The sequence below is a fragment of the Sinohyriopsis cumingii genome, chromosome 5, assembly GCF_028554795.1.
Source record: "Sinohyriopsis cumingii isolate HCF-2022 chromosome 5, ASM2855479v2, whole genome shotgun sequence".
Lineage (NCBI taxonomy): Eukaryota > Metazoa > Mollusca > Bivalvia > Unionida > Unionidae > Sinohyriopsis > Sinohyriopsis cumingii.
The window spans coordinates 5,198,185-5,222,227 of record NC_142965.1 but is presented as its reverse complement, the minus strand read 5'-3'; the positions used below and the strand labels follow the sequence as shown (position 1 = coordinate 5,222,227).

The 24,043-nt window shown below is 36.4% G+C and overlaps 1 protein-coding gene across 1 annotated transcript in view; it reads right to left on the bottom strand.

Annotated features, from left to right (window-relative positions):
* LOC149798563 (uncharacterized) overlaps positions 1-24,043 on the bottom strand; it is a 258,625-nt gene that overhangs the window by 78,525 nt on the left and 156,057 nt on the right. The window contains exons 66-74 of the mRNA XM_089957207.1: positions 23,401-23,514; positions 22,877-22,993; positions 19,471-19,584; positions 18,645-18,758; positions 15,520-15,633; positions 13,072-13,185; positions 10,652-10,765; positions 5,111-5,224; positions 3,581-3,694 (exon numbers count right to left, since the gene is read on the bottom strand). Coding sequence (XP_089813333.1) covers positions 3,581-3,694; positions 5,111-5,224; positions 10,652-10,765; positions 13,072-13,185; positions 15,520-15,633; positions 18,645-18,758; positions 19,471-19,584; positions 22,877-22,993; positions 23,401-23,514 — 1,029 coding nt within the window. The remainder of the gene's footprint in view (positions 1-3,580; positions 3,695-5,110; positions 5,225-10,651; positions 10,766-13,071; positions 13,186-15,519; positions 15,634-18,644; positions 18,759-19,470; positions 19,585-22,876; positions 22,994-23,400; positions 23,515-24,043) is intronic.

Here is a 24,043-nt window from a genome sequence, read left to right as displayed (position 1 = left end):
GAATGACACAATAAATGTCATTACCTTCGGAGGACTGGATTTGCAATGTACAAGCGGAATGACACAATAAATGTCATTACCTTCGGAGGACTGGATTTGCAATGTACAAGCGGAATGACACAATAAATGTCATTACCTTCGGAGGACTGGATTTGCAATGTACAAGCGGAATGACACAATAAATGTCATTACCTTCGGAGGACTGGATTTGCAATGTACAAGCGGAATGACACAATAAATGTCATTACCTTCGGAGGACTGGATTTGCAATGTACAAGCGGAATGACACAATAAATGTCATTACCTTCGGAGGACTGGATTTGCAATGTACAAGCGGAATGACACAATAAATGTCATTACCTTCGGAGGACTGGATTTGCAATGTACAAGCGGAATGACACAATAAATGTCATTACCTTCGGAGGACTGGATTTGCAATGTACAAGCGGAATGACACAGTAAATGTCATTACCTTCGGAGGACTGGATTTGCAATGTACAAGCGGAATGACACAGTAAATGTCATTACCTTCGGAGGACTGGATTTGCAATGTACAAGCGGAATGACACAATAAATGTCATTACCTTCGGAGGACTGGATTTGCAATGTACAAGCGGAATGACACAATAAATGTCATTACCTTCGGAGGACTGGATTTGCAATGTACAAGCGGAATGACACAGTAAATGTCATTACCTTCGGAGGACTGGATTTGCAATGTACAAGCGGAATGACACAGTAAATGTCATTACCTTCGGAGGACTGGATTTGCAATGTACAAGCGGAATGACACAGTAAATGTCATTACCTTCGGAGGACTGGATTTGCAATGTACAAGCGGAATGACACAGTAAATGTCATTACCTTCGGAGGACTGGATTTGCAATGTACAAGCGGAATGACACAGTAAATGTCATTACCTTCGGAGGACTGGATTTGCAATGTACAAGCGGAATGACACAGTAAATGTCATTACCTTCGGAGGACTGGATTTGCAATGTACAAGCAGAATGACACAATAAATGTCATTACCTTCGGAGGACTGGATTTGCAATGTACAAGCGGAATGACACAATAAATGTCATTACCTTCGGAGGACTGGATTTGCAATGTACAAGCGGAATGACACAATAAATGTCATTACCTTCGGAGGACTGGATTTGCAATGTACAAGCGGAATGACACAATAAATGTCATTACCTTCGGAGGACTGGATTTGCAATGTACAAGCGGAATGACACAATAAATGTCATTACCTTCGGAGGACTGGATTTGCAATGTACAAGCGGAATGACACAATAAATGTCATTACCTTCGGAGGACTGGATTTGCAATGTACAAGCAGAATGACACAATAAATGTCATTACCTTTGGAGGACTGGATTTGCAATGTACAAGCGGAATGACACAATAAATGTCATTACCTTCGGAGGACTGGATTTGCAATGTACAAGCGGAATGACACAATAAATGTCATTACCTTTGGAGGACTGGATTTGCAATGTACAAGCAGAATGACACAGTAAATGTCTTTACCTTTGGAGGACTGGATTTGCAATGTACAAGCAGAATGACACAGTAAATGTCATTACCTTCGGAGGACTGGATTTGCAATGTACAAGCAGAATGACACAGTAAATGTCATTACCTTCGGAGGACTGCAATGTACAAGTGGAATGACACAATAAATGTCATTACCTTCGGAGGACTGGATTTGCAATGTACAAGCAGAATGACACAGTAAATGTCATTACCTTCGGAGGACTGGATTTGCAATGTACAAGCGGAATGACACAATAAATGTCATTACCTTCGGAGGACTGGATTTGCAATGTACAAGCGGAATGACACAATAAATGTCATTACCTTCGGAGGACTGGATTTGCAATGTACAAGCGGAATGACACAATAAATGTCATTACCTTCGGAGGACTGGATTTGCAATGTACAAGCGGAATGACACAATAAATGTCATTACCTTCGGAGGACTGGATTTGCAATGTACAAGCGGAATGACACAATAAATGTCATTACCTTCGGAGGACTGGATTTGCAATGTACAAGCGGAATGACACAATAAATGTCATTACCTTCGGAGGACTGGATTTGCAATGTACAAGCGGAATGACACAATAAATGTCATTACCTTCGGAGGACTGGATTTGCAATGTACAAGTGGAATGACACAATAAATGTCATTACCTTCGGAGGACTGGATTTGCAATGTACAAGCGGAATGACACAATAAATGTCATTACCTTCGGAGGACTGGATTTGCAATGTACAAGCGGAATGACACAGTAAATGTCATTACCTTCGGAGGACTGGATTTGCAATGTACAAGCGGAATGACACAGTAAATGTCATTACCTTCGGAGGACTGGATTTGCAATGTACAAGCAGAATGACACAATAAATGTCATTACCTTCGGAGGACTGGATTTGCAATGTACAAGCGGAATGACACAATAAATGTCATTACCTTCGGAGGACTGGATTTGCAATGTACAAGCGGAATGACACAGTAAATGTCATTACCTTCGGAGGACTGGATTTGCAATGTACAAGCGGAATGACACAGTAAATGTCATTACCTTCGGAGGACTGGATTTGCAATGTACAAGCGGAATGACACAGTAAATGTCATTACCTTCGGAGGACTGGATTTGCAATGTACAAGCGGAATGACACAGTAAATGTCATTACCTTCGGAGGACTGGATTTGCAATGTACAAGCGGAATGACACAATAAATGTCATTACCTTCGGAGGACTGGATTTGCAATGTACAAGCGGAATGACACAATAAATGTCATTACCTTCGGAGGACTGGATTTGCAATGTACAAGCGGAATGACACAATAAATGTCATTACCTTCGGAGGACTGGATTTGCAATGTACAAGCAGAATGACACAGTAAATGTCATTACCTTCGGAGGACTGGATTTGCAATGTACAAGCGGAATGACACAATAAATGTCATTACCTTCGGAGGACTGGATTTGCAATGTAGTAGATGTATCATAACCTATGAAGAAATGGCTGAAAGATATTTGGAGAGCAACATAAAATATGTTTTGGTAAGAGCTTAATAACACGATTTTCCTTCACAATATTCAGATACAGTAAATTTTTGGATGAAATCATTGAAAAGATGACTCATTCCATTTATTAATTTGTTCTGCAAATTCATTTAAGCTTGTTTTACACTGATATCCAATGGGGCAGGCCTGTGGGGCCAAGTGTTCCAAGGAGCTCACCTTTACAGATCATTGACATCTCACCTCTGTCCAAGTGGGCTTGAGTCTCGGGCTTGTCCAGTGTGGGTATGTGAGAAAGCCTGCCAGTAGCTTCCTGGGGTTTGGTGGTTCATCCTGGGGTTTTCTTGAGTTCTTCCACCATATATAATGGCCGCCACCTATAGCTGGTCCATCATGTACTGAAAAATAGCATTAAATCGACAACAAAAACAAACCATATCCAGGGAAAATATTTTTGTGACTGCTACATCATGTGAAATTCATAACACTGGAGATATAAATTAGCTGATGAATAATATATTATATAATTCCATCGTTACCTTTATCACAGTTTTCCCCAGTGTAGCCAGATCGGCATTTGCAGATGTAGGAACCAATGGTGTTTACACATTCAGCATTATTCTTACATGGGTTGTTTATACACTCATTGGTATCTGGAATAGAATGGCATAAATATAATTATTATAAATATGGCTTGCAATATAAAAAAAAAAATTCTGTCATTACTATGTGCATAGGATTTCTTCTGCCAAGTATTAAAACTACTTGTTTAATAAAAAGGATCATAGTATTGATTTCAAATAACAATACAGTAAAACCTGTCTTGAGAGACCACTGCTATGAGAGACCGCCTGTCTTGAGAGACCAGGTTCACCATGTACAGATTTAGAGATTATATAGTGTTATAACCTGTTATGAGAGACCACCTGTCATGAGAGACCATTATGTTTTGGCAGAAGGGGTGGTCTTTCAAGACAGGTTCCACTGTATGTGCAAGTTGTCACAAAATGTCAGACAATTGCAAGAAAAACAAAGCAGTATGAAACTTATGTAGATTTTCATTTGATGAATATGAAATGAATATGAAAAAGAAATGAATATGAAATGAATATGAATATGAAATGAATATAAATATGAATATCAACTACCACTGCTATTGAAGAGTGTACTTTTCATGAACAATTCCTGACACCATACATAAAGGAGATAGCCATATGTACCAGATTACAAAATATTACCTAAAACAAACCCCACAAATGTTATCAATTTACCAGCTCTTACAAATTTTCTGTGGCTCAAGAATCGTATGATAACTACCCCTGTAACCATACAATGGACTCACTGTAACTCTATTACTAAAACAGGGGTGCACAACCTTTCTTGGCCAAAGGCAAGATTGCATTTTCTAAGACCACTCAAGGGCCACAAACACTAATTTCTTTAGTATAATCACTGTTCATGGGCAGATTTCTGTGTTGTTTTAATTTGCCCTGAGGGCCAGGCAGAACATGTTGACAGACCAGATCCAACCTGCAGGCCACAGGTTGTGCACCCCTGTTCTAGTAACATACACTATCAAACAACCCTGTCACCAATGTAGCAACAGTGACACATCATCAATAGATAATACAGCTAGATCCAAAACCTTTAACCACAGACCACCCACAATTTTGTTTAAACAAATGCTCATTGTGACCATGACCTTTGTCTTCCTTGGCCTTCAGTCTCTAGAGCTGTTCTTCTAGACCACGTGCATTTGTAGGCAAAGTCTAATGACAAACTACTAATGCATATGTGAGATATTACATGTAAGAATTAGAATGCATGAGCAAGCAGAACATGTGATCACAATCTATTGCCTTTTGTGACAGTCACTTCAGGAAAGACAAATAACAAAGAAAAAAGAAAGGGAATCAACTCCAGCATCTGGAGAATATGATAGAGAATACGCTTCAGATCTAAAATTTGTGCAAGATGTACCAAAATATTTCAATTCCTAACAATTACAAAGACAGTTCAGAAACAGCCTTGACAAATAACATAGTAAAGAAATAGTTCTGTTTTCTTACCACTCTCACAGTTTGTGCCAGTGAAATTAGGTGGACAGATACATCGGAAGGATCCAGGGGTGTTCTGGCATGTACCATTGTTCAAACATGGGTTATTAATGCACTCATTTACATCTGAAAATAAAGAACAAAATGTTATAAGCGATTTTCATTATACTCTATGATGTCCTTCATTCTACCAACATGAAGAAAGTTTAAAATTTTAATTTTTATTCTCTATTAGCGGTAATTTGGTCAAAATATGCAACTACTAAACAAGAGAATTAGATAAGAATGACTGGAGAGTAAAAAGAAAAGCAACAACCAAGTTAATTCTCAGTTTTGCAGCATAAAAATCAGCCAACCATATTTGTCCACAAATCTGTCCAGTTAAAATATGTATGAAGGATCTAAAAGTTTCAAATCTGATGATGACAATAGTGCCAACTATGACCGTGAATGTGAACATCTATGACCTTGAATGTGAACATCTATGACCTTCAATGTGAACAACTATGACCTTCAATGTGAACAACTATGACCTTCAATGTGAACAAAACTTCCATACAATTTGTAAGCGATCCTCAATGCTTACATAAATTCCTCTCAAGGCATACTTACTGTATACCTGCTGTATTTATAGTTGTGATAAAGGGAGATAAGGGGTAAGGATTTTCAAATTTAAATGAGGTGGGGCAGCTGAAAATGTTACAAGCTGGTGAAAAGCAGATTTTGTAGTAAAATGTGTTTCTCTAATAGTACTTGGCTAACCATAATACATTAGCAGAACCTCACAAAACCAGTCCTCGCAAGTGGAAACAATAAGAGCTGAACTGGTGACTGCTTGCCGACATGGTAGTCCAATGTGAGTGGTGAATTTTTGGGCAGAATGATCAAATTCCATCATTCGTCAGCAACTACTGGGGTGGAAAAGCATTCTCTTCCAGATGGAGTCCTTGTATGATGATTGGGAGTTACCGTATATACTCACTTATAATTCTAGTCAAACTGCAGACAACAAAGATCCTGATCTGCTGGTCAGAGTCTATGTTCTTTGTTCTTTTGATTACTTGTATCAAGCTGCACAGAACAAGATCTGCCAGTACATTATGTGATGGCAGATCTGGGTCTGTGCAGTTTGCAGCTGGACCTACCTTATAAGCAGGTAAGTACACAATAAAAAAAATTGCTCCAAAACTTGCATTGTTCTTATAAACATTACCCAATAATAATACAGTAGTAGGAGAATAGGCAAGCAGTGGAAGCAGTCACATCCCTTTACCCATGAGTTGGCTGTATCACCAGCAGCTATGGGTCTCATGTGACATATGAGCAAGGCTTGGCTCAACTGAGTGAATGAGCATGGTCTTGAGAAAATATGCTCCTGCAAATCCAGCAGGAATAGAGTAGTCCATGTCATTCTGAAGCTGCTGAGTCATAGTCTGTTACATTGCTGATACATGTCCTTTGGGATCAATGGTCTTTCTGACAGAAGCATGAGAATGTCTTATCAGGTCTCCATCCCATGGCATTAATACTGTTGGTCAGGGACTGTAACTTTCAGTCCAAGGCTATGCAGGTGGTGACATCTGTAACTTCATGAGTCAACATGTGACATCTGTAACTTCATGAGTCAATATGTGACATCTGTAACTTCATGAGTCAATATGTGACATCTGTAACTTCATGAGTCAATATGCGACATCTGTAACTTCATGAGTCAATATGTGACATCTGTAACTTCATGAGTCAATATGTTAAGGAATTCACGTATACGGCATAAATTCTTTGTTGGCTGCTAACCCAATGAATTCAGGACACAACACCCTGAACAAAAATATTTCCTTTCGTTCTCTTAGTGGTGAGAACAAGAAAGATCTACTTCTGGTCAGCTCAGTCCACTCTGGCTACCATTTCAATGTCCAGATAGAGTCCTAAAGAAGTCCTTTGTGTGATGTTTTACCCCAACCCCTTGTATTATACATGTATTTATAAGTCTGTAAGTGGAGCCAGGTAAGCTTTGTTTTTCCAAGTACCTAAGTTGGCTAATCCTCTTACGTAACCCAGTCTTTGTTTGAGCTCTTGAGTGGAAATCTGGCGGGAATCTTTGTACATGGGAACACGTGATGTAGACAACTTCAAAGAGCCGGAAGCCGACAATGGTAGGCTGGACAGTACATGGGGACACACAGACTGACATTTTTATGATTGACAGTTCGATCAAATGACCAGAGTCCGTCGCCATCCAATCGGGATGCGTTGTAGGTGGGACTTGATTCGAGAAACTGGCATAAGACTTGTACAAGCCTGAAATTCGTCAGTTGGTGTTTAAGAGTCGCAGTGACACACACTCCGTTAGCCATTCGTAAAAATTGGCGGAATTTAGGAAATTCATGAAATAGCTTCGATCAGGTAAGTTAAGTTTGATGTTACGTTGATTCTGCTTGATACGACTGCTGTTAATTGAAGAGAATTTGTCGTATGTATACATTTTACTTGTATTGAAGTATGAATAGTTAATTATGACCTTAATATTTTGCATTTTTTTCATGACTTTAGCTAGTACTTTTGTTTACGATTGATTACGATGTTGATTCGTTGCATCATTATTCATAATGTTACTATGTACACCTTATTTGTGAGGCGAAAATGTTCTCTTCTTTCGCTAGTAATATGTGTGCATATTATTTCGTGGATTATTACGTTTACGCCCTTTTGAAAGGACGATTTGTATTTGTGAAGAATTGTATTGCTCGCTAGCCGCTATAAGAATTAATATTGTAATTCTTTGCGTAGTTATATTTTGGTAGACAAGAAATTTGTTTACGTAATGATAGATTTTGCCATTGAGTAACGGATTGCCGTTTATCACCATTTGAATGTGAATATTGTGGATTTGGTACGCTTGTGTAGGAAATATATATAAATATATATAAATATATAGATAGTCATATTACTAATCGTAGTAATATTTTAGTACAATCATATTTGAAATATTTTGTATGTATATACTGATAGGGCTCAGTATGTAGATATTTGAATCCTTTGTGTGATTGTGTTATGGCGCCATTTTTGTAAGCGGCGGAAGTGTATGGGAATTTCGATGTGTGCGCATGCGCGACCCAAATGTCCCGCCTTAAACTGATGGTTCAGTTCAGTGACGTAGTGTGAGGGAAGATTTTTATAACCCTATGCTAATGCATTATACCTTTCAACAGGAAGCTTTCGGGGGACGAAAGAATTTCAGAGAATTTCGGGGGACGAGAGAAGTTCAGAGAATTTCGGGTGACGGTGAGAGATACCGAGTGAATTTCGGGTGACCTCAAGGGATACTGTCAAGGGTTCCGGATACTAGAAGAGGAACCGGAAGTCAAGATAACGGCAAGGAACAAGGATTATAGAAGAGGAAGCGGAAGTGGAGATCACGAAAGGAGAGAAAGACAAGGGAACGAAGAGATTTAGATGAGTAGCACTCAAGAAGGGAAAAATCTCCTCACACTGTGAACTCAAATGATGATCAAAGGGATCATTGGGTGAAAGAGAGACATTGATTACTTTAAATCCTTTTAAATTTCATTTATTAAATTGTTATTGTTTAAATTTCATCTTTGTATTTCTTTTAATTTAACTGTCGGCATTGCTGACTGGGGGCTCGTAGCCATAAATATATTTAATCAATAAATAATATAGTGTCCAGAATTAACCTTCTGAATAAGGACCAGGGGAACTTCTCATAATTCGTTAAAGTCTATAAGAAGAACCCCACCCCTAGACAACCACTACACCCCCACACTTTGGAAGAAAGTGCCAATTAAAGTCAGCAGCTTCAAAACAAAAGACTAACAAAGTGCCATGAGTGGAAATGTCAGGGGCTGTCTTGAGACAAAATGAAAACTTCTGGTTGAATTGTAGATAGTTTGAGTCAAGTGATTAAAAGCATGAATCTCACCGATTCTGCCTGCTAATAACAAAGGAGCAGGTCTTACACGAAACATAGCAAGGCTTAAGACTGTGGTTCCAGGACATCTTGTTGAACGTCACAAGCAAATTGAGGTTTCATTTTGGGCAAAAGATGGACTTTGGGTGGAAGGTAGGACAGATCTTTGCCTCAGTATGTGTCCTCCCTTCCATGTTAATGAAAAATGTCAAAGAACATGGAATGGTAGCCAAGAAAGTAGCTACTGGAGTTACTGTGGTATTTAAAAGAGATGTATTTTTCTCTGTTCACACAAATGAGGCTTTTAGAGTGGTTTGCCCTTAGCAATTCTGTCCACCACTTGAACACCACAAAAAAGTTTCTTTCTGAGGAGTTGTTTGATATAAGCCAGGATAGGAGGCTATGTGCCTCTGGATTGGGATGTAAAACTTGCATCTATGGTTGTTTCAGCTGATATTACTTCAAAGTAAATCTTGACTTCTGAATTTCCAAATTTCCAGTCATTTCTTACATGTTCATATAAACAAACGCCTAATCATCTCTTGTATGACTATTTGTGTTACATATTCCGCCTATGCCCCTTTACTTCTTGGTAAGGAAAAAAAATCCCACTCTTGTACTCTCACCAAAAATCTGCATATTTGTTTCCTTTCAGTCATATTTGGTCAAAATTCTGTTTAGCTGGCTTTTTCTTAGAAGTCATATTTTGTCTACTTCTGTTCAGTGGTTTGTAGCCACCCTCACCCTGAATTTTTTTGTGAGCAATGGTGGCCATACTAGATGGCAGATCTGCATTATTTGAAGAAAAAAATAGTCAAATTGTTTTGCTGAACAGTTCTGTAAAAAAAGTCTTTTAAAAGATTTTAATTTTCAAAAATGGCATCCAGACTGACTGCACATCAGCATTAGTACAAGCTTTTTGTGAGATTGATTTATGATAACATTCTGTCAGATTTGTCCATCATTTTCTGAGACAGTTATTCTAAAGGATTTTCAATCTTTAAAAGTCTCAGACATATTTGAGGCAGGCCAGCATCATTTGTACAAACCTGAAAGCCCTTCATATCAGGATGTTTTCTGACATGTTACTATTTTTCTAGAAGAAGTTTACCATAGTAAATGTTCATGGACATAAAATGGATGATGTACAATTAAAACAGGGCCATACCATTAGCTTATTACAGCTTAAACAAAAATCAAGGCTGACCTGTTAAAAGAGATATACAGTAGATAAAGCAACTGTGGTCACATACTTTACATAAAAGACACACTCTTACCAATTACCTACTGTACTTCAAAGACACATTCCTACCAATTACCTACTGTACATCAAAGACACACTCCTACCAATTACCTACTGTACATCAAAGACATTCTCCTACCAATTACCTACTGTACATCAAAGACGTACTCCAGCCAATTACCTACTGTACATCAAAGACATACTCCTACCAATTACCTACTGTACATGAAAGACACACTCCTACCAATTACCTACTGTATATCAAAGACATACTCCTACCAATTACCTACTGTACATCAAAGACATACTCCTGCCAATTACCTACTGTACATCTGACACACTCCTACCAATTACCTATTGTACATCAAAGACACACTCCTACCTATATCACACATATTTCCCTGCCACTCCATCGGACAGATGCAGGTGAATGAACCAGGTGTATTGAGGCAGGTTCCCCCATTCTGACAAGGGAACTCTTGACATTCCTGCTTATCTGAAAAACACAATACAAAATGGTCAGTGAATAATTAGTTCTGTAATTCTGTAATCCCAAGTAGGGTTTGTAATGCCTATTGGGTTTGTAATGCCTATTAAGGTTCGTAATGCCTATTAGGGTTTGTAATACCTATTGAGTTTGTAATGCCTATTAGGGTTTGTAATACCTATTGGGTTTGTAATGCCTATTAGGGTTTGTAATACCTATTAGGTTTGTAATGCCTATTAGGGTTTGTAATTAATGCCTATTAGGGTGTTTAATGTATACTGGTTTTGTAATGATTATTATGGTTTGTAATACCTATTGGGTTTGTAATGCCTACTGGGTTTGAAGTGTCTATTATGTTTGTAGTGCCTATTAGGGTTATTTTGTAAAATCTCCCATTTCTACCCTAACAGTTCTCCTTGTGCATGCTACTCTCTCATTTGTTTCAGTATAATTCATATGCCCAAAGTAATGTTAAGATCTATCACCTGATTGTTTCTGCTTTAAATCTTGTGACTTTACTTCTTTTTTCTACATATCTGAACAGAGAACCTCAAGGGAGACTGGATACAACTGTACTCTAATTGATTTATTATTATTATTATTATTATGATGTCAATGCATATGAACATTGCTTATATAAACTGTAACTAAGACTCATCCAACCGCTTTGACATTATGTAAACTATTTACTCTGACACCAAATTAAGTCCAATTCAGCTATTAAAATTATTTGCAAGTTAGTACAGGGGAAATAACTCAAGCTGGTAGATATGTGAGACAGAACAAAAATAATATCCATCTCTGAAAGGTAGTGCCTTTTCCATTTATTTGTTCTAGGTCAATAAGTTTTCATTTGACTTACTGCAACCATAACTTATGTAGGTACACACAATGTCAAGCATTGAATGGTATGGTGAGTAATCTTGCATTTTTGCATGTGCAAACAAAAAGCATACTGAGCACACTTGCCTATTTTTTAGTGTCTTTCTCTATGAATATTTTGGGTTTATTGGTGCTTCAGCACATTATAGGCTATTCAGTTCTAATCAAAAGCTAGGCTCCAACAAGAATACCATGAATACACCTTCCCTATTTTCATTTTCATGGTCATCTGAATTTTTGGGTCACAGTGACCTAAACCTTGCTCTTTTAACTTGCTGAGCTTCACATCATGTAATGTGGATTATCTAAAATCAACAGATAAACGAAAGCAATTCATTAGAAGATAGAAACCCACACTCTCTCTCTCTCTCTCGCTATTTTGCTACATCACACACATATATGTAAGGGAGAAGCAGGACTTACCCAGAACACATCACACACCTATATGTAAGGGAGAAGAAGGACTTACCCAGAATACATCACACACATATATGTAAGGGAGAAGCAGGACTTACCCAGAACACATCACACACATATATGTAAGGGAGAAGCAGGACTTACCCAGAAAACATCACACACATATATGTAAGGGAGAAGCAGGACTTACCCAGAACACATCACACACATATATGTAAGGGAGAAGCAGGACTTACCCAGGATACATCACACACATATATGTAAGGGAGGAGCAGGACGTACCCAGAACACATCACACACCTATATGTAAGGGAGAAGAAGGACTTACCCAGAATACATCACACACATATATGTAAGGGAGAAGCAGGACTTACCCAGAACACATCACACACATATATGTAAGGGAGAAGCAGGACTTACCCAGAAAACATCACACACATATATGTAAGGGAGAAGAAGGACTTACCCAGAATACATCACACACATATATGTAAGGGAGAAGCAGGACTTACCCAGAACACATCACACACATATATGTAAGGGAGAAGCAGGACTTACCCAGAACACATCACACATATATGTAAGGGAGGAGCAGGACTTACCCAGAACACATCACACACCTATATGTAAGGGAGAAGAAGGACTTACCCAGAATACATCACACACATATATGTAAGGGAGAAGCAGGACTTACCCAGAACACATCACACACATATATGTAAGGGAGAAGCAGGACTTACCCAGAATACATCACACACATATATGTAAGGGAGAAGCAGGACTTACCCAGAACACATCACACACATATATGTAAGGGAGAAGCAGGACTTACCAAGAACACATCACACACATATATGTAAGGGAGAAGAAGGATTTACCCAGAATACATCACACACATATATGTAAGGGAGAAGCAGGACTTACCCAGAACACATCACACACATATATGTAAGGGAGAAGCAGGACTTACCCAGAATACATCACACACATATATGTAAGGGAGAAGCAGGACTTACCCAGAACACAGTTTGGTCCATACCATCCATCAGGACATATGCATTTATAAGATCCAAGTGTATTCTCACAGGTCCCTCCATTCCTGCATGGGAACAGCTGACACTCATCAGCATCTAATAGTGGACAGAAATAACTGATATTACATGTTTGTCCATTTGATAAATGCCAGTTTAATAACATTTAATGCAATGAGTTCCTTATGGCAAGTGGGTATACAGACTGTATTAATGAACAAAGTTTATGAATTTCTTGTCAATAGAGCATGGCTTTCAGAGTTTCTTCAGAAAACAAACACTTTGCTTTGCTGGATTATGCTATTAAGTGGAATTGCTGTATGATAGGACACACTGTAATACCAATGATATGACAGTGTAATATGAAGAATATGACACATCATAAAATATATGACATAACTGTGTAAACAGATATGGCTGTAATACAGATATGACAGTGTATTACAGATATGACTGTAATACAGATATGACAGTAAATAAACAGATATGACAGTGTAATACAGATATGACAGTGTAATACAGATATGACTGACTGTAATACAGATATGACTGTAATACAGATATGACAGTAAATAAACAGATATGACAATGTAATACAGATATGACTGTAATACAGATATGACTGTAATACAGATATGACAGTAATAAAGATATGACAGTAAATAAACAGATATGACAGTGTAATACAAATGATATAAGCATCATACAGATATGAAAGCAAATATGCAGATAATATGATGTAATACAGATATGACACTTAATACATACAATATGAAAATGTACTAGAAATGATAATTGACATTGAAATAAATCATTTTTTCTTCATGAGTATACAAGCTAATTTGGCTTTGTTTGATTTTAAGTCGATATATTGTTCTAAAAATATTCCTTCACATAATGCCTCTCACTCAATAACTCGCACACATTGGGGTCCAAAAACGTAGACTGCATTATACTGAGGGTGTGAGATACTGAGGCACCTTCCAAAAATCAGCTAGACAAAAGACATCCAGAGAACCGTGGGATTGAGGTGGGAACTGGGCTGTTTACTGACCAAATCCTCGTTTTATAATCGCGTCGAGAATAATTGTCAATAAAGTGCTTTTCCTGATGAAGTTCTTTGTTATTCTGTATAAATCACATTTATTTTCAACCAACATGGTATGCGAAAACATTTGTGTATTATGTCACGTCTTTTTGTTTTTGTTCATTAGTCTGGTTCACAGGGTGGTGTATAGTAAGTTTTTAAAAACAAGGAGTCTTCGAAGCTGGCAACCAAACTAGCTGTTGATATGATACCAAAAAGGATTCATTTTTATTTTAAAAAACGCAATATTTTGTGAGACAATTGTTTACGTCAAAACTTAATTTCTGAATTGTTCAATTAGTAAAATACTGATGCCATGATTTCATTGCAAGTAACAGTGAAACTTCTTATCATTCTTGAGAAAATCTATATGTGCAAATTCAGGAATTCTCTGAAACTCGTTTTCCCCACAATGGTCGGTATTTGTGAAACAAAGCACTTTATTTTACGAAGTACTCATTTTGCTTGGTTGCCTTGCTATCTTTAATCACAGTTATGATTGACTAGGTTAATTAAAGGTAGTTTAATTAGATTACATACACAATAACATTTATAACAGCGTTCAAATGAGTGACTGAAACGACTTACCCGACATACGACCAGAGACGTTGGTTCTTAAGCATGTAGGATTTGTGTGCCTTTTAAATTTTTTATTCTATCCACCTCCTTTATTATATTCAAAAGATGTAATTAATGTGATAATAGAAAAGTAGGCCTGCTTTTTATTTAGTGCAACAATACAACAAATGTTTCAGCTAGTCCGATATCAAAACATGGTCAGCACTTAATTAGGTTCTCAGAGAAATGCTCGCAGACAGAACTGATATGGTAGATTAACACCTTTTACGTTTAATTACAAAAGGACACATTGCAATTATGATGATTACACTTAAAAGGAACTAAAAGATGGAACTAGAGCACAAATTTCAATCGATACAAAAAATTATTTAATTGGTATTTATTTATCAAAGTACTGCATCCACTAGGTGTAAGTGGCATTTTCATTGATAAAAATTTCCTAGAGTATTGTTAATTACCGTGTACTAAGAATATTGTTTGGAAAGAAAATGTAAAAAAATGTATGACTTCTTTTTAAAGTTGATATTTCACAATGTTGATTACAATTTCCATGTCCTATCTACCGTTTTCAACTATAAAATGAGTGATATATCAGTTTCTGTTACCAATTTTGATCGCCATTTTCAAGTTCAACAAATAGAAATACATTTTTTTTGTATTTTCTGGGTAAAATAATGGGATTCACGCATGATCCCTTTCTATAAGGAGGTTTGTGAGTTATCAGGGTATGAGTTATCGAGGGAGCAGTGTAATTTGACTCTACCCACCAATGTCACAGTTTTGTCCCTTCCACCCTTGTGGACACTGACAGGAGTATGAGCCAGCACTATTGATGCAAGTTCCTCCATTTAGACACGGCATCTTCAGACATTCATTCAAATCTGGAATGCAGACAAATGTAACAGCATAAAAGTATCTTAAATCTCAACAAAAAATACTGTAACTCGGTACTAAACTTCCATAAACCTTTCAATTAAATTTATCTGTAATACAAAATTTTAGCAAATACCAATGTGTATATATGTAAACTTTTAATCCTATGAATATCACATGGTTTATAACCAAAAAAGTCATGTATGTAAAATCTAAACATTTATCATCTCATTTGTGACTATGTTGTTGCAGTCCTAGAGACAGATTACTAAATTCCTGTTACCTTGTTTACTAACCATTTTACCTTTAACCTTTCAACCTTTAACCCAAATCCTCTATTAATATGTGACAAATCTAATAACAATGCATGGAGATAAAACACATTGCACGTTCATGCAGCAATTTACAAATTACCCTAAAAATTAAACAAATTCACCCCGTGACCTCTAACGCCTGCATCTACCATCCCCAAGAATAGACCATGTACACTAGTGAATCTGGTTAAAAGTCTTATAGTGATCAGTAGTATCGAACCTTGGTTCAAAATCCATCTATCTTGCATTTAGCATGTGGTTTATGATCCTTGCCTCACAAAAGTTTGATATTTATATTTGCAAAACTAAATTATAATTTTTTTAAATATCAGCAAAAATAAGCTCACATCATTAAATTTGCTACAACGTCATTCTTACTAATACACCACTCCCTCGATAACTCACGCCTGGATAACTCGCGATCCTGCTTATAACGCGGTGTCTGTTTTGGCTCCCGATTTTTTCCAGAGAAAATGTATCTAAAATATCTTTAAAATATGCTGAACATGAAAAAATTACAATAAGAATTGATAAATTAAACCTTGATACATTGTTCGTTTTATCATCGAAAATGGTGATTAATGCCCGTAAAAATATAATCCATATTTTGAAATTTGCAAGTTCTAAATAAGAATTAATTTCAGAGATCTCGAAAACGCTTAATTATGTGTATTTGGATGCCAATTTTTGATTTGGGACGCAGAAAATCACTGAGGCGGGAGTCCTCCGTATGCATGTAATAGGTGCGCGGGAAAATTCAAAGATTTGCCGGTCCTGTTTCAGCCACCTGCTTTGTGGGAAAATGTGTTGATCAGTTAACTGTACTGATATTTACAATGACAGAATTCAGTGACTGAAAGACTCTTTGATGTACATACATGTTGCCATTTTATAAGAGTACATAAAAATAAAAAAAAACATGATGCAATAGCTAGGTGGCTAGTTCAAAGGCTTTGACTGGCGGCTGGGTGAGAAAATGTACTGATATTTAGTGATTGAATTCAGAGGCAGAAAGACCCAGTTTTAAAATCCTAGCGAGATCTCTGTTTAAAGATATAATATATTATGTAAGTTTTTATGATAAATAGTTGTCAGTATACTGTAAATAAACAGTCTGGTGAAATAGCGATCAATGAAAACTTCTGGTAAATGCTAACAGGTGGCATCAGAGAATGAAATAAACACCAGTTAAACGTCTTCCTGTGTGAAAGTCACGTTATAATCCTTTAATTCCGTTTCAGTGTAAACATTATAATCACAACATATTCTGTTCATTGAAAACATGAAAAGAGTCAATTGACCTTCACATCGAAACCCGTGAGTACTTCTGTGAGAACCTAATTACATGCCAGCTTTGTTTTATCAACAACTTGGTGAAGTGTTTGTTGCATTAAAATACCGATTACAAGAGACCTGGGGTGCTGGATTAAGGGTCTTGGAGCTGCCTTAGACGTAAAGCAAAACAGTAACAGAGACAGCGATGATGATAGTGACTTCGAAGGTTTCAGTGAAACTGATGTCATTAATGCCAAATTCATACAAACTCATGGTCCTGAGATGGGCGTTTCTCTTGATGATATGGAGGAGTGGATTTGTGCTGACAATGATTGCCCCACAGCCGAATACATGTCAGATGAAACAATAATCAATTCTATAACGAACAAATTTTCAGCAGAAGATGATTCTAGCTGGAGTACCACAAGTGTTGAAAGTGATGCAGACGCAGATGTTGCACCACTTCCCCCCTCTGCACAGGAAGCAATCAAATATTTTGATATTGCCATAAGGTGGCTGGAGACCCAAAATGTTGACTACGTAAAGCTCATGCAGTTGAGAAATCTGAGGGATTTTGCTTGGCGGGAGAGAAACCAAGGATTAACACACACACACACAAAAAATTAACTGATTTTTTCAAAAAGTGAATTGATATTTGTCAAGCGTGGCACAAACAGCAAGTATTAACTTGTTCTAATTTGCGTTGTTTTAAATTTGTAGACCAATTAAATATGTTAGTACTGATTAACCCTTGTTTTTTTGTTTTCCATTTTACTTCTATCACATTCAAATCTATCTATTGTTCGATCGACACTGTTTCTCGAAAAGAGTCGATCTTTCGTATATAAAAAAACATCTAATTTGGATCAAACAACAAAACTAGAATGTATCCAATTCAACATAAAAATTAGTGACGTAGTACACAATGTGTGAAGTGGTACACATGTTAAGCAAACGGAAACCATGTGGAATAATGTTTTCGATGACCGCCTCAATATACTGTAATTTATCCTGAAATTAATGTTGCCCTATGAGGAAATAATAAATAAAGTACACCGTTATGAAGAGATATTTATTCACAGTTAATCTCAGCACGATTATAAAGCGAGTATTCGACACTATAATCTGCCTAACCCCCCCCCCCTTATTTTTCCGTTATGTCGTCGATCACTTTATTGGTTTTGGGCTTATTTTATAGGTCCCTCGATAACTCGCGCCTCACTTATAATGCGGTCGATGTTTCTGGACCCCGATGTGCGCGAGTTATCGATTGAGTGGTGTATTTTGTTATTTATGGTATTAAGGTCAAACATTTATAAATAAAGTCAACTCTGGATGTAATGAATTCTAAAGAAAAAATAAAATTAGTTTCTTATATCCAATGTTTGAGTTAAGTACAGTAAATGTTCTTATAGACACTGTAGTAGTACCTTGCTGACAGTTGCTGCCTGTAAAGCCATTAGGACAGGCACACTCGTAGGACCCTGGAAGATTGTTGCATGTTCCTCCATTCTGACATGGGAACTGGTTACATTCATTCACATCTGAAATTTTGTAGACCAGTTCAAATAGTTTGTATTCCTATGGTACAACTACTATTGTCTAAAGGTTGTATTCCTATGTTACAACCACTATTGTCTAAAGGTTGTATTCCTATGGTACAACTACTATTGTCTAAAGGTTGTATTTCTGTGGTACAACTACTACTGTCTAAAGGTTGTATTCCTATGGTACAACTACTACTGTCTAAAGGTTGTATTCCTATGGTACAGCTATTATGGTCTAAAGGTTGTATTCCTATGGTACAACTACTATTGTCTAAAGGTTTTGTCAGAAATTAATATGACTGATCTTACCATGACACTAACTTATACCAGCAAATGTATCAGAACTAAATTAATATTGCAATCAAAACAATCCATGATACAACACAAAAATGAATGAAATAGTAATAGATAAATGGGCAAAGATTTGAATGATATTAACATGGTTCTCTCTAGTCTTGATGTTTTGGATCATACATGACACTTGTCAAAATCATTTCCAATTACAAGCAAACTATTTCCCATCTAACTCAGAGTGGTGTTTGTTTTTTTTGTCTAATCACTCTAGTACATATATAAAATGATGTCTGCTTATTACAAGGTAAGTAAATATGATTTTGGCAACAAAATATTTGATGTTCATAAACAGCATTCGAAGACGTATGGAAATACTACTACTACTACTACAACTACTATTGGTTTTAAGTCTCACCAATATCACAGTGCCTGCCTGTCCAGCCAATGACACATTGGCAGATAAAGGAACCATCTGTGTTCAGGCAGGATCCATTATTTTTACATGGGAAATTTAGACACTCATCGAAGTCTGAAATAAAATAAATGCTTTTCAATTATTTACAAAAAGTTAGAGAATGAACATCGTAAAATATTAAGAAGACATGATTCATCAAGTCACAATTTATACAAAGACATGAATGGTAGGTAATAAAAGACTCAGCAATTCGCTGTATCTTTGAAGACTGCATGGTAGATAATATAAAATTCTTCAATTCACCATATCTATGAAGACTTGAATGGTAGATAATATAAGATTCCTCAATTTTCTTTGAAGACTTGAATGGCAGATAACATATGACTCATTAATTCACATTTTATATTAAGATGGAAAATGTTTAAAGTTTAAAGTTTATTTGTTTTGCATCATCTGCATATAAAGATCTAAATTAGACATGCATCATTGACAATGGTTTACAAGATGGTATAAAGTGTCTTTGAGGTAGAAACCTGAAAACCTGGAGAAAACCACAGATTTTGGACAGGTCACCAAACAATGATATCAAGGAAGATGTCAAAAGGATCAAACCCTGAACCCCATGAGTGCCAACCCAGCATGTTACTGCTAAACAATCCTAATGTGGAGATGTTTAGATTCTATTCTAAAGAATGATAATAGTAATGGAAATAATGTCTAGCTAAACTTTGCTCAGGCAAGCAAAGCCTAAGTGCGAAATCATCCATTGTCATTAGATGTTGTAATTAGTATCTAGCATTACAAAGATGAGTCGATGTTGTACTGTTTTACCGTAAGTTTGGACTGACTGTAACAAGTTAACCTTCTGAGCAAAGGTAAAATGGTCCTTTTCACAGCAGTGTCAGTGTGCACATAACTCATAAGCTAAATGCTGTTTTAGCAACTAGCTAAAGTAAATACAGTAAATATTCAAGCCACCTGACTGACAGCATCTACAGCATGTGTTTTGTTCCTGCTCATGTTCGACCCAAATTAAACTATGAAGCAGATATTTGTCCAAATGTGGTTAAACAGTAACAGACAATGTACACGCATGCTGACCCATCAGGGCAGCAATGTTATACATTGTTCATGTCCAACAAGTGGAATCAACCCTATACTCAATGCAAATCAATGAAGGTATGCATACATGACGAGTGTCAATGCTGGTGAGGGGTCCTTGTAAGGACTTAAAAAACTTAAATCTGTAATTATGTTAATCGAGAAGTGTTATGACTCTGTGGTCACAAACAAAAAAAAGCAAAATCAACAAATTTTGTAAAATTGACAATTAAATCTCAAAGTTATAAACGAAAATGTGAGAGATACTTAGAGTATTATGAAGTGAATCCAAAATAATTATGATAAAGTTATATGAAAGTCTAAATGAATGAAACATTCCATACAAATGAAAGTCCAAAACAATTAAAAGTTCTGAATAAATTTCATAACCGGATGCTATTTCACATCAAGAATTGTGATGTTTTCCAGATGGTGTTGTCTGAATAATTTACAACAGTTCCAGAATAATATTATTGTCCAAAATAATGAGTACTTTCTTTTTCCAAACAAATGTTTTTCCTCTCAAATAATATCTAAGTACAACAAAAAACACATTAGCAAACTTTCAAAGTGAAAAAAACGAAAAAAGAATGACTTAAAAAAGGAAATGAATCTGATTGCTTGATTCTTTCCTTCTACTGCAACTATATTTCATAATATACCCCATGTGACAGATATTACTATTTATTTTGCTTCAAACTTGCCTATTCATGTGACCTAGCCAAACCAATAGGAAGTTATTGAATTCCTCTAAAATCATCTAAACCCCATCAGCCAATCAAAGATTGTCAAAATGGCCACTGTGGCAGCAATATTGGATGTACAAACAGCATTATTCTAATTTAGGGCCAAAATTATAAGACTAAGGGATGAATGTGTGTGTAAAGTTTCATGGCAATAGTCTTTGGAGGAGTAGTGATAACAAACTGATAACAGATGACAAGTGGATGACAATAATAGGCCATCTGGTCTTGATGAATAGAACTAAATATTACATAGAGGATATTTGCTTGAAATGAGTGAATAATGGACATATTTAATTGAGTCTGTGGAAAGCTCAGTGAAAATACTCAGGTTTTTTACCCATCAGATGAAACATGTGTTATTCACTCATAGCAAGCATCGAGTGGCCAAGTGGTCTAAAGCGCTCTCTGTTACGGATCACTGCCATCTCACCTCTGTCTGTGCGGGTTTGAGTTTAGGATTCAGCCAATGTGGGTATGTGAGAAAGCTTGCCAGAAGCTTCTCATGGGTAGGTGGTTCTTCCTGGGGGTTTCCCGGGTTCTTCCTCCACCAATAATACTGGCTGCCATGCATAGCCTATCGTGTGCTGAAAAATGGCATTAAACCCCACAACAACAACAACACTCATAGCAAGCAAAGTTTCTTTGTTTTATTGGCTAACAAGATGTACTAAATTATAGACTGAAGTAGTGGATTTGTCACTGGGTCCTGCATAATGTCAGTAGTTTATGTTTTATTGTCCAGCATGATGTACTATATCATAGATTGAAGTAGTGGATTTGTCACTGGGTCCTGCATAATGTCAGTAGTTTATGTTTTATTGTCTAGCATGATGTACTATATCATAGACTGAATTAGTGGACTTGTCACTGGGTCCTGCATAATGTCAGTAGTTTATGTTTTATTGGCTAACAAGATGTACTATATCATAGACTGAAATAGTGGATTTGTCACTGGGTCCTGCATAATGTCAGTAGTTTATGTTTTATTGTCTAGCATGATGCACTATATCATAGACTGAATTAGTGGATTTGTCACTGGGTCCTGCATAATGTCACTAGTTTATGTTTTATTAGCTAACAAGATGTACTATATCATAGACTGAAGTAGTACATTTGTCACTGGGTCCTGCATAATGTCAGTAGATTATCATTTATGTTCTGATGTGTTTTGTGAGTATTCACTCAGAAGTTATAAATAATTACATAATTCTCCTTCTTGATTCAAAGTAAATGTTGGATTTAATTCAGGTTTTCTGTAATGGGAGGTGGCCATATTTACAGTTTGGCTATATAAGCATCTAAGAATAACTTCTAATTTCCAGGTTATAATGTTACATTTCTTTAGTATTTCCAACAATTTTCTGATCACTACATGTTTAAATACAGGCAAGACTACATATAGAAAATCTCAAATTTGTCAATGTTGTATTAATGCCCATTATGGCTATGACACTATGATTGTAGAGAAGTTTTCAATTCATACACACACACAAGACACACACAAACATACACACAAGACACACACACACACACTGATAGACATTAAATGAGATATACACCTGTATCACAGAGAGTGCCAGTCCAGCCTGGGGGACAGTCCGTGCAGATGAAGCTACCAATGCGGTTCTCACATTTGCTGCCATGTTGACAAGGATTCAATCTGCACTCATTTATGTCTAAATCAAAAAGAATATAGATATAAAATTGCTGTAAAACACTCATTAACATCACTGTTACAAAACAAGCTACAGTCAGGAGCAAATGACCTTGATATGACTTTCAATCATGATGCAAACCAGTCTATGCTAAATAGCATTAGTTAATTACATGAATTAAACCCAGTGTAGCAAAAGAGTTGGAAAAGGAATTTTTGTGCAATGGCTATACTCATTTTTTATTGTCTATTTCATTAAGATACATAATTATGAGTTTAGAGATTATTACAAGTAAGGTTTGATGTGACAATAATTGTGTGACTATAACAGAAATCATAGACATGCATTTTTATCATCAATACAGGTCAACCCAGTCCAGCTTCCTGTACAGAAGCACTATAGATAATATCAATAGAAACATGCATTACCATCATTACAGTTGAGCCCAGTCCAACTTCCTGTACAGATACATGTGTAGGATCCATCACTGTTAAAACAGGTACCTCCATGCTGACATGGAGATTCCAAACACTCATTGGTATCTGGAACATTCAATTGTATATTGAAGATATAACATGAGTGGTGATTGGATTTGAAGTGTATAAAATTAGCAGCATGCAGAGAGTAGCATGTTTTTTTTATTTGATGAGTCCAGTGAACAAAAGTGTGAGATTTTTTATAACCTAAATACAATGTCAATTTAATAATTGTGTCATTATTGCACGGTTATAAATGACAATTTTTTACATAACATGTATGATGATACTGTGACAATAATAAATATCCATGTAGCAAAACTCTGACATTTAGATAAAGTCAAAGTTTCTGCTCAACATGTAAAATTTTGATTTTGTGATAAATCATCTTGAACCTGGGTAGCTTAAACCAGAAGCTGATCCAGAAAATGCCTGAGATCATTAGACCTCATTATCGAACAACTCAGATTATATGGCCAAAAAAGACTCGTAAATGTACAGTGAAAATTGGTAATGGTAACACTAAAATGTTAGAAGACATGTTGTGTATAATTCTGTTTATTCTGTAACCATGGTATCCTCTGATTTTATTTCT